Below are 12,310 nucleotides of genomic sequence, written 5' to 3'. Positions count from 1 at the left end.
ATCCATTTGTCATCCGCTCCACCTGTTTCATCCGCGGATGATGGACAGACGGATATGGATGATGGGTGAAGCGGATGACGGATGGATGTGGATGGAGCAATTAGGATAATGGATGGATGCGGGTGAAGCTCCACCCGATCCAAATCCGATCCATTGCCATCTCTACTTTAGAACCATGTCCTGTAACACCTTCAGGTAGCTACATATACACTTCTTCTTGTAAGTCACCATGAAGGAAGGCATTGTTCACATTAAGTTAGAACAATGACCATCCTTTAGAAGCAGCCAAAGCAATGAGAGCCCTTACAGTTGACATTTTCACAACAGGGGAAAATGTCTTCTGATAATCTATACCATACTTTTGAGTGTAACCTTTGGCTAAAAATCTTGCTTTGAACCTCTCAATAGTACCATCAGCCTTGAGTTTAATCTTGAACACCCATTTGCACCCAATAGGTTTCTTCCCTTTAGGAAGATCAACTATATCCCAAGTGTTATTTACTTCCAAAGCATGTAATTCCTTTTTCATAGCTTCAACCCAACCATAATGAGTAGAAGCTTGTTTATATGTTCTAGGCTCAGTAATGTCAAGAGATTTAGCAGCAAGTGTCATGTGAGCATCTGGAATGTTGCTAAAAGACACCAAATTACACCAATGAGAAGTAGATGAAAACATGTAATCATCAAAATGTTTTGGTGTTTTCTTAGGTCTGTCAGAAATTCTAACAGTTGGTTGGTTTTGTGTTTGGGTAGGTAAGGGTATGGAAATGTCTATTAGGGTGTTTGGAGAAGATGAAGAAGTTGGAGAGGAAGGAGTAGAACTGTTAGAGATGGGAACAGAAACAGGAATGGGAGTAGATGAAAAAGAGAAGGGGTCATCAAAAAAATGGTGAAAAGTGGGATTAGGCATGAAAAATTGAAAAATAGGTGTATGTGTTGCTTCAGCATCTTTCAAGTGAAATGGAAAATGCTTTTCATGAAAGGTAATGTCCCTAGAGACTGTAATCTTAATTATTAGTCCCCAGATGCAGAACTTTGTAAGCCTTTTGGCCTACAGGATATCCCAAGAAAACACATGCATCAGCTCTTGGGTCCAACTTAGTCCTATGAGTCTTGCTGGTGGACACATAACATAAGCAACCAAAAACCTTAAGATGTTCTAAATTTGGAGGTACACTAAAAAGTTTCTCATAAGGTGAGGTATTATTGAGCACAGACAAGGGCATTCTGTTTATAAGGTGAGTGGCACATAGAATGCATTCTCCCCAGTATTTTATTGGCAATTTGGATTGGAAAAACAAAGCCCTAGCTGTCTTTAACAAGTGTTTATGTTTTCTCTCCAACACCCCATTTTTCTATGGGGTATCACTACAGCTTCTATGGTGTTCTATACCATTCTTGTCAAAAAAAAAAACTCAATATTGGACCTTCTGTAAGCTCTTTTGCATTATCACTTCTTATGCATTTAATTGAAAGACCAAACTGATTTTTCACAAAGCATCAAAAGCTTCTAGTATGGGAACAACGTCAGACTTGAATTTGATAAACTTTACCCATGTCATCCTAGTAAAATCATCAACAATAGTAACAAACATCTTACATCCAGTGTAAGTCTGATGAATAAGAGGTTCCCAAATATCAACATGTATCAACTGAAAAGGTAAACTGGTTTTTATTTCACTTATAGGGAAAGAAGACCTATGTTGTCTTGCCTTAGGACAGATTTGACAAACAATATCATCTGAATTTCTACACTTTACATCAGGAAAAACAGATTGAAGCTTATTAAATGGCATATGACCAAATCTAAGGTGCCACAATTTGGCATCTGCAGAACTACAGCTCAAAGACAGTTTGTCATTAGAAACAGTAGAAGCTACATGTTTATTTTTATCAACAGTTATAGTAGAATCACCAGTGGGAGAATTCAGCTTAGCAACAGAACCTTGATCTGCAAAATACAGTCCTGAGCAGAACTTACCAAGAGCAATCTCTTGAGTCTGTGAATGCTCCTGTATTAAGCAAGTATCACTTGTGAACTTGACAAAACAATGATTATATAAGCACAACTTATGTACTGATATTAAGTTGAAATTCTGGGACATACAACACATCTTTCAGAGTTATGTGACTGTTAATTTTCACATTTCCTATATGAGTTACCAGAATCTTCCTACCATCAGGAATGGTTATAGTATTATCTTTACTATGCAACTCAGTGTATGTATCAAACAAGCTCAGATTATAGCAAATATGATCAGTGGCTCCACTGTCAATTATCCAACTAGATTTGAAATGAGAAAGGAGACAGAGTTTACCTGCAAAGAATGCTGAACAGTTACTAGTCTCAGGGGATTCTGCAGGAATATCATCATGTTTAACATCTTTCTGTCTTTTCATATAATGCATAATAGCATTGATCTGATCCTTGGTGAAGGCAGAACTCATCTCAGTATCTTCAATTTGTCCCTCATTATCATTAGATTGAGCATAATGAGCATACTTCTTATGTTGTGTAGGCTTGTCAGATGGATAACCATGCAGCCTAAAACACTTGTCCACAGTGTGATTTGTCATCTTATAGTATTCACAAAACAAATCCTTCTTCTTGTATCCTGTGCCTTGACTTCCAGAATAACTACCAGTATAAAATCTTCCAGTATTGTTGTGACTTCCAAAATTTCCAGAATTCTGATTTGACATATGAGGTGGCTTGTATGTCTTGTTATAATAATACCTGTCTGCAGCAAAAGCAAGAACTCAGTAGATCCAGTAGTGTCACTAAGCTGTTTATGCCTTTCTTCTTGTAGCAAAAAATTGTAAGCCTGATTAAGAGGTGGTAATGGCATCATCAACAACACATTACTCCTTATTTGTTGATATCCCATCTTAAGTCTCATCAAAAACTGCAGTAACCTTTGATCTTGCTGAATCTTCAAGAATTTAGCAGTTAGATTACAAGAGCATCCATTACAAGTACACATTGGATAGGACAAACATCATCAAATTGATCCCAAAGATTCCTGATCTTTGCATAATATTCTGGAATACTATCATTTCCTTGATGTGTACCAAAAATCTCTTCCTGAATAGCATATAATTGAGCATTCGAAGTCTGACAATATCTTTCTTCAAGATCTCTCCAAATATCTTGAGCATTCTTATAAAAGAAAACACTCTTAGTCACCAATGGTCCTAGAGTACCTAAGATCCATCTTATAACCAGGTCATTGCATCGAATCCAAGCTCTATATTTAGGATCTGTGACAACAGGCTTAGGAAGGCTACCATCAACAAAACACATCTTATTCTTAGTTGACAAATACGGAATCATAGACCTCTTCCACGAGCTATAATGCTCTCCATCAAATACTTCAGAAAACACCTTAAGGCTAGTGCTATCAGCAGGATGAATGTAATAAACTGAACTCGGATCTTGAGTAGGTTCTAGAATTCTATTTCCTTGTGATTCCATTGAAAAATTCACAGAAAAAACCTCAAACAACAACTTCAAGCAAAAAACACCTCAAAAAACAAATAATCTTAACCAATTCGAACAATCGAAATCAACTAATCGAATTTCTTCAAGAAAAAAATCCTCAAGTCAACAAGAAAAATATCAATCTAGAAGAATTTATACTGGAATTTGCGGAAAAATACCTCAAAGAATCGCGGAAACCCTAAATCGATCGCTCGTGATTTTGCTCTGATACCATGACAAAAAAAACAGAAATCAAAGAACATGACACAGAGATTTATTTTCTTGGCTTCATTGCTCTATCCGTAGATTCCGAGCTCTTGCCTTAACTAGAACTAATTCTTATTGATTAAGGAGAAAACCTCCATTATTACAGTAGAGAGAGAAAGTTTCACTACAGTAGAGAGAGAAAAGTGTTTTATGAGAGAATTGAATGAATGAGTAAATGAAGCTAACTAACTACTTATATAGTAAAACACAACTTAAAGAAAATAACAAAACTAATTGCTGACTCGGCAGAAGTTGATATAACAACTTTGCTGACTTGTCTCCTTTCTTGGTCTTCAGTCTTGGACTGCTTATGTTTAGGCTGTGATCCAGTAGACTTGGGTTGTGATCCAGTAGTCTCAACATTATACTAATGACCCTTCCACATTATACTAATGTATGGATTTTATCATCAAATCTTTTAAATTTCATATACAATATACATGCCTGATTAATTACTTAATTAGATATAACATAACTTTTTGTCTTTTTGATTCAAGATAGATTTCAAGTCTAGTATAATCCATGTTGTCTCGTTTTTAAATTTATGATAATATAGAATGAAAGACTTGTGGAATGATGAGAGCATCATACACATGACACATACATGAACTTGTTTAGAAGTCCCATATTACCATACAGATTAAAGCTATAAATGGATCCAAGGATGATGATGGACCCTTAAAATCTTAATCAATTATTTTAAGAACTATTGACAAACAACAACTAATGCGATGGGATGTATAATGTATTGATGCATGCATGTATAATATATAGACTCCAAATTGGAAATTTTATATGTGATGATACATTATACTTGTATATTAATGGACACAACCAGCTGTTTTCTATTGTACTTGAAGACGTACAAGGCGATAACATTATGATTGTTCCCTTAGGCCATGGCCCCTATGCACCAAACCAGCCATAAAGGCAATTAGCAAGGAAATTAAATGAATGAGATGCAAATAGATCAAGAGCTGGCTGGTCTTGACTTATGAGTTAGGGGTTAGACACAAAAGAGACAGAAATTTTGAAATTAGGAATCAGCAATGGTAAGTGCGTTGGCTAGTTTATTATTATTTTTTTAAATAGCAAAAAAAAACTTAAATAAAATTACCGTCGACATAAAGTTAAGATTGTGCATGAGCTTTTATTTAAGCCCACCACGATACGATGTTTTCTTAGTTCGTTTTAGATACAATGCACTAGTTTAAAGACATGGTCATATGCGGACCAATTTGCCAACATTTGCTCAGCTTTTTTTTTAATCAACTTTTTTGCATTGCTCTTCCAAATTTTGTTTTATTTCAATTTTGGCAAAATAACTCCCAAATATCTTTTACTTCATCATATGGTTTCATTTAACATTCAATAGTTTCCATATTTTTAAACAACAAAAGAAAACATAGGGAGTAGTTTACATTAATTACCTCATTCTATCAATTTCGTTGCTAAAATAATTAACACGTTAATGAAAAAATAGGTTGTAGCATGACACATAACCATCTAGCTAGTGGGCGGAGCTTAAGTTTATCAACCTCAAAGCACATAGAAATAGAACAAGACTCCGGCTCCGGCACCTGCTAACACATTTCGAAGCACATTCTAGTGTGCTCTTTAGCTTTAGAATGTGTCATTCATTCTTACTTGTCCAAAGCTAAGTAAGCAAATAGTTACATTACTTTAACGAGTAAGTGAATTGGCATTACCTTACTCATTCAAGTAAGCAAGTACACGAGGATCTTAAGTCCTTTAGAGCAAGGCTAAACCATTGACTACAAATTATATTTTTTTTGACTACAAATTATATTTTGGTTAAGCATCAAGAGAGAAAGAATTAAAAAAATTAAATGAAAAGTGGGATTTTAGGATAGAAAATGCATGCTCAGATCATAACCATGATTTTTTGAGGTTTTGAACATTAAATGACACTGTGTTAATGGCCACGGGTTAATCATAGGTGAAATAGAGTGGAGGTATCATATGATTAAAAAAAAATGAGGATTACAATTAAAATGGACAAATAATAATGACTGTGCTTATAAATTTAGAAGTGTCAAAAACCTATCCAACTAAGCTCACTTGAAAAAAATAACATTGAGATATCACTTATTTGAGTATACTCTTTACCATTTTTTTTTTTTTTAATGTATCACTTAGTGATGCGTAGAGTTTTAGGATATTAATATAAGACCCTCTCCAATGGTGAGACTCAAGTGAGTATTTTTAGGAGAGAGAAAGTATTTTTTGCAATGTATACCAATAAGTTGGTACAGTATCTAAACTTAGCAACTCCAAAAGAAAGTTGCTAAGTTTAGATATTCAACTTTGAGTCTCATTTGACAAAAAGTGTGGGTCTTTATCAATATTATAATATGATTTGTAATTTATTTAAGTTTTAATTTTATTTTTTTTCTAAATAAAACTTATAATATGATTTGGTGGGCCATAAATTGAAAGTGACATTAGTATCTTTTAGAAAGTCTCACTATTGAAAATTAGACTTCACATGAGTTGCTAAATTGAGAAGTAGGTTGGGTATCACCATTGGAGATAAAAAAAAAAAACAACTCATTTTGTATTTTAATACTCAAAGTTGAGTCTCACCATTAGAGATGGTCTAATATTGTGTGAGTGGATGAATAATTTATATAGTAAAATAAAGATGAAGATCATAAAATAGAAAGTATGTGAGATAAAAGTAAATGTTGTACGGAGTGTTATTTAAGTGGGGACCATGAGAGGAAGAGAAATAATAAAATAATTCAAGTGTGGTTTAAAGTAATACGCATAAAATAATACTTCGTATAAATCTATGATATAGTACTCCGTATAGAAGTGTATTTTTTTTTAAAAAAAAAAAGCATCCTTAAGAAGAGAAGTGATGTATTTAAAAAAATGGTGGGACTAATAATTTAGCATGAGTTAAATTTAAAAATAAATTCATCTCAACTTTACTAAATCCGACCTGTTCATTCATTGATGAACTGAATAGAGTTGAAATGAATATTTCACTCCATACGAAAGAAGATTTTAGAAGTTGAACCAAACAAAACTGAAATTAATTTAAAGTGAACACGCCTTCAGACACTTGAATTCACATTTTTGATGTAGTTAAGAACTTAAGACTCAAGGAGTCAAGGGGGAGGAAATGAATTTGAAAATTGGTTAATATTTGAATTAAAGAGTAAAAAGGTCTGTAGACTGTGGTAGAAGCCGAAGGAAGAGAGCAAATTTGGAGGGAAAATGGAGTTGCTGAAACTCTCCAGACTCAAGCTCCAACTTCGTGCCCTAATCTCCGAGGTCAAAGATCTTCGAGTAAGCCATTCTCTCTTTCTCTCTCCTTTTTCTTCTCTCTCTCTTCTCTAATTCATCTCTTGTGCAATAATCAGGAAAGAGAAAAATCTGCTACAGAACAACTCCACCTTTCAACCCAGGTTTTTCCAATCACTTTCAATTCTGTATAATCCGCAGTTTTCAGCTTGATTATGGAGTATTTTTGTAATTTTTGTTTTGAATTTCAGAAGCAGAAGCAATCAGAAGAAGAATTTGGGAGGAAATTGAAGGAATTGGAATCTGAATTGTCTTCATCAGCTGAAGTACGTCAGAAATTAGAAAGGAAGGTTTGTATTTTTGCACATCAACTGTTCGATGAAATTCCTGTGAGAGAAACTGGTTCAATTTTGTTAAGTATTGTTGTTTGTTGTGATAGGTAAGTTATCTCCAGAATGATAATGCTTTACTTGAGAGCAAGCAAAAGGAGCTGAATTGCACTATACAAAGCCTTCTTCAATCAAGGGAGCAATTCGTTAATGCTTATCAGGTTTTCTTTTGGTCACGGCTTTATTTTGTTTGATTATGACTAATGATCATGTAGCTGATTTCTCTGAAATCTTTAATAGAGCGGAATAGCTTTGCATCAATTGTTGTTGATGGAGTTTCAAGATGTTATGTTGTGGGTTTGATACATTTAACTATTTAAGTAGCACTTAGACATCACCTAATACTTACAATCGAGCATAAGTACAACTATAGTCTAAAGTATAAATGGCTTTGCGATAAGACTAAGAGGTCACCCAACTATGAGTTGTACATTTAGTGCTTAGTATCACGGATTCATGGTCGAAACTTATACTCTACTTGCAAACTAGTCAAGTATCATTAAGCTTTTTCAAGTGATTTAGTATGAGTTCTTTGGACGAATTTTGAACATAGCTTTTGCCATAAGGTAAGACCTGTAAGTTGGTTTGAGATGTGACTTAAGTCATTTGGATATTTAAAACTTCATTGTTTACTGTTTAGCAGGCTAATGAATGCTATATTATATCTTATTATCCTGTGAGACACTGGGCTATACCGATATTTGTTCTTCCTTTTTTTTTTTTTTTTTTAACAATAGTAACAGCTTTGGATTGCACTTCTATTTTAGTCCAAATGGACCTTCTGCTATTGGATACAGAGGGGTTTAGAGCATTGAGTATACATATATATTGGTTGGTTTCAGGAATCAACTTATGATATGAAACGCTCAATTGAAGAAAGAGATCGGAAGCTCAAGTTTCTCTCAGAGAAGTTGAAGTCACACTTGTTACTGTTTGATGCTATTGAAAAGGAGGCATCATCTGTAAAGCAAGTTGTTGATGGTGTGCGGCATGTTGTCAATGAAAAAGAGGAAGTCGGTATGTAAAAACCTTGATTCTAAAGTTTTTTTTTCCTCTGTTGATCACTCACTTTGTTAGTTGCAAAGAGTTTATATAAATTTATTACAGTGATTGCCTTGTGAATTCGCTCAATATTTCTTGTCTTCTTTTTCTACCATTAACGTTTTTTGAGTCTATATGTGCAGTAAACAGCTTAAAAAGAAAGTTAGACAGACTTCCTGAGGCCGAGAAGGTTCTTATGGGTAATTGCTATTTTGTAGCTCACCAGTTGACCTAATCTTTTCTCGATTCATTCAGGCTTAAACAGTGTTTGATGCTGTGTCATGCAGGAAAAATAAATGAAATGGAAAATAGGCTTGGGAAGTACAATGATGAGCTCCAGAGAAAAGAGAAGATTATTTCTGAGCTAGAAGCACATATTGAAGCACAAAGAATTAGTAACAAAAATCAAACACAAGTGGAAACTATATCCTTCTGATCTATGCATTTTTAGAGCAACTTAAGTGATTTCTTAAATTCCTATATGTGAGCAATCTCCAAAATGTTATGCTTTGACTACTGTCACCTTCAGAAAACTCTATCAAAGAAGGAAGCTATTATACAAAATTTAATATCAGAGAAGCAGGTACTGATTTTTGTAGTTCATCCTTTCAGTTTGATTAATTTTTGCCTTGCTGTAATTTTCACTTTCTATATGCCACTGCAGGCTTTGGATTCCGAACTAAAGAGTTTAGGTGTTGTCTTAGAGAAGATCCAGCATGCTTTCAGAGATATGAATGAGGTCTTTAGCGTAGTTGTCATTATCAGTTTCCCTGTTTTACTGTTTGCTTATTCTTAATGTGAACGGATTATAACAATTTGACAACTGTCTATCATCATACCGATTTCCTGATTGGACATCTGCCATTTGATAGATTAGGCATTCTTATAAAACCTAATTAACATGTATAATTGTATAAAATGTGATGATCAGCTGTGTAGTATCAATAAGGTCATCAGATTTTACATTCTCAAAAGAGAAAAAACTAATCAATGTCATCGGATTATACTTTTCTCAATAGGTTATTGACGCATACCCTGTTAAATCTTGTGTATGTTTACTAAAGCTTTTGAACTTCATATTCATGTACATTTTTTTGGTAACATCTAATGGTATAAAGGGTAATTACAGCTGTCATGGCAAGATTGTAAAAACAACAATCTATGGCATCTCTCTTCATATTTGCAGAATGCTACATATTTCCAATTGTGATATTCTGATCCAAATGACAGGACAAAGAAGCATTTCTCTCAATAATCGAAAGCAAGGAAAAATTTTGTACGATTCCCATAGAGGAAATGAGAAGGTCAAGCTCTGGATTTCATTGTCGTTCATGATCAGCATCTGGAGATTATATGACATTTATAGGCTTTCCTAAATCCTAGTACGTTGCTACCTATCCCTCCCTCCTCCCCCCAAAGATTAGAGAGGAAAAAAAATAAATACTTGTTCATTTCACCTTATTTCCACTTATTTCAGGGGAAATAAGTTCTAATAAGATAAGTTCAGGACAAATAAGTTTTGATAAGGGTTAATAAGGGAATTTCATGTTCCAACTACAACTAGAATAAGTTCTAATAAGTCCAGATAAGTTTAGGTAAGTACAGATAAATGCAAATGAGTGAAAATCATGTGAATTGATCAATATTAAGAAATTATGTTAAGCCGAAAATTAGAATAATACTTTTATGCTAAGAATTCCATGTACATATTATTTCATGCATTCTTTACATCACACTTACATATGTCATATGTGAACCTAAATCCTAATTTCTTTGACTTGTTTTCTTGCCAGCTAGAGTACGGGAATACAGTCCATACATATGTCAAATTAGCAATTTGGGGGTGGGGGGAAGGGCCGAAGGGGCTTCAAACTAAGGAAGTTGAATTTTTGGCTTAAGAATTTGTGGATGTCCTTCCTTCCCTTTTTTATTTCTTTTTGGACAATATGTGATTATTCTTAGTGATCTACTGATTCATATTTTTCATATTGAGCCTTCAGGACTGAAGATTCTAAGGTTGGCACGAGGAAGGATGCTGAATCACTGCTTACTTCCGGAGGCTTTGCCGGTTGCACAGGTACTTGATATGTTGATCATGGTCTTTCTCTTGTCTGGCCCAAGGCTCAAATTTTTGAAGTCTACATAAGCTTTGTACCTTATGTATATTCACTTATTTCATGTCTCAATTTCAACCTATTGGGGAATTGCATATTGGTTGGATTCTTGCACTATTCGAAAGTTTTCTTTTTTCTGGACTTCAAGAATTAATTATGTCAAGCTCATCCATAGAAAACTAAAACTAAAAAGCTCCTATTAAAGATTTTATATTCTGGTGTATTGTATAAATCACCTGACTTAATATCCAATCCTCCCTACCCTGTCTTGGGCATGAAAAATTATGATGTTGATGGTTATATTGGCAATTGGCAAGACAAAAATTTTAATGAAAATTGCATTTACATATATAGCACTTTAAAGTCTAGAAGAAGATTTGTACTTTTTCCTTGGCTAACTATTATAAGGAAATTGAGTCTTCTTTAAGCTAGAGATGAGTTGGGTTGGGTTAACACGTGAACATTGGCTCTATTTTAGTACTCCGTATGTTGTTTTATTGATGAACACAACACCATTTGTAAAGAATTAAAACCGGTGCACGAACTTATGGTTTTTGTCTTCTTTATTTCTTTTGAATTTGTTGCCTTTTACTTTTTGCAGCATCTTCACAACATGATCTGTGTGATACATACCCTTCCACAGAAATTCAAGAAGCGAATGTCCAGGAGTTCCATGCAGAAGAGGCAAGTAAATCTCTTGCGTATGGGACTATACATGACTACATGTAATACCTTTTTTCTTATATGTGGTAGTGTAGTACTAAATTATGAGGTACCGTGTGATGAAATTGTAGCCTGCTTGCTCTACGAAGTCTATTTCTTCTGGACCTGAATCATTTACTACTGCTCAAACCAAGCCCATCAATGAAGCAAAGGTACAAGAAAGTAACTTCTGTTCATGTAATTGATTCCACAACTTCGTTTGCATCATTTTTTGCTCCATGCGTCTTATTCTTTGCTCCTTGTGTCATTACAATCTGAATGACGTGGGATATTCTGGGGACATGCAGTGTTTATTGTTGATTAGTCAGACGTGCTTTCTGGTATTCTGAAATTGTGAATTAGTTTCAGCTACTTATATATAGTGACTGAAGCATAGTTAGCTCTTGATTGGTTCTTAAAAATTCCTTTAGTTCTTCAGTAAATTGAAATTAGCTGAATCTGATCATTGTTGGACTTCAATGCATCTTTTTCTTTTATGTAGTGTGTCTGCACAACCACAGCTTGCCAAGTGGACTCTGAGTGCTCTACCACTCAAGCAGATACTTGATAACCTCCTGGCTAGTTTCCAACTAATGATACCGTGTATGTTTCTGCTTATCTCATGCGAAAACAACACTATATATATTATATTGGTTTCTTGAACATTTCTTGGGTTATGTGATGCAGGGACATAGCCTACCCTCTTATCTGGCCTTGAATTAGGGCAGAATTGGGCTGAAAACCGTAATACATGATACTCTCCAGGCAATTTTAGAGCATTGGAGGTGTGGGGCTCCATCAGCCGATTTACTTAAGTGATTCCTACGAAGGCACACCCCATTATTCTTAAACTCCCGAGAGTCTGCCCTAGTTGCACTGTAATCTTAATGCTGAAGGCAGTTTAGTTCATATTCATTCGCAGTGTTAAATTTAACTCATACAACTAATGTAGATGTGTACCATTATAGACAATTGCCATTGTGCCCAAAATGATACTCTTCATTTATTCTGAAAATATGATATTATTTGTGCACCTGGACTGC

General features: G+C 34.5%; 1 protein-coding gene across 1 annotated transcript; it reads left to right on the top strand.

Moving 5' to 3' along the window:
• The first annotated feature begins 6,899 nt into the window (after positions 1 to 6,899).
• On the top strand, positions 6,900 to 11,252 carry LOC110713836 (probable DNA double-strand break repair Rad50 ATPase). The gene is made up of 11 exons (XM_021892272.1): positions 6,900 to 7,066; positions 7,141 to 7,185; positions 7,273 to 7,371; positions 7,461 to 7,571; positions 8,253 to 8,427; positions 8,595 to 8,651; positions 8,739 to 9,034; positions 9,116 to 9,190; positions 9,682 to 9,833; positions 10,245 to 10,528; positions 11,167 to 11,252. Exons 1-7 carry the CDS (start codon positions 6,995 to 6,997, stop codon positions 8,885 to 8,887), a joined length of 708 nt encoding a protein of 235 aa, XP_021747964.1. The 5' UTR covers positions 6,900 to 6,994; the 3' UTR covers positions 8,888 to 9,034; positions 9,116 to 9,190; positions 9,682 to 9,833; positions 10,245 to 10,528; positions 11,167 to 11,252.
• The last annotated feature ends 1,058 nt before the right edge of the window (positions 11,253 to 12,310 follow it).

The sequence above is a fragment of the Chenopodium quinoa genome, unplaced genomic scaffold (assembly GCF_001683475.1).
Source record: "Chenopodium quinoa cultivar QQ74 unplaced genomic scaffold, ASM168347v1, whole genome shotgun sequence".
NCBI lineage: Eukaryota > Viridiplantae > Streptophyta > Magnoliopsida > Caryophyllales > Amaranthaceae > Chenopodium > Chenopodium quinoa.
Note: the sequence above shows the minus strand (reverse complement) of the source record. Positions and strands in the feature narration are given on the sequence as shown.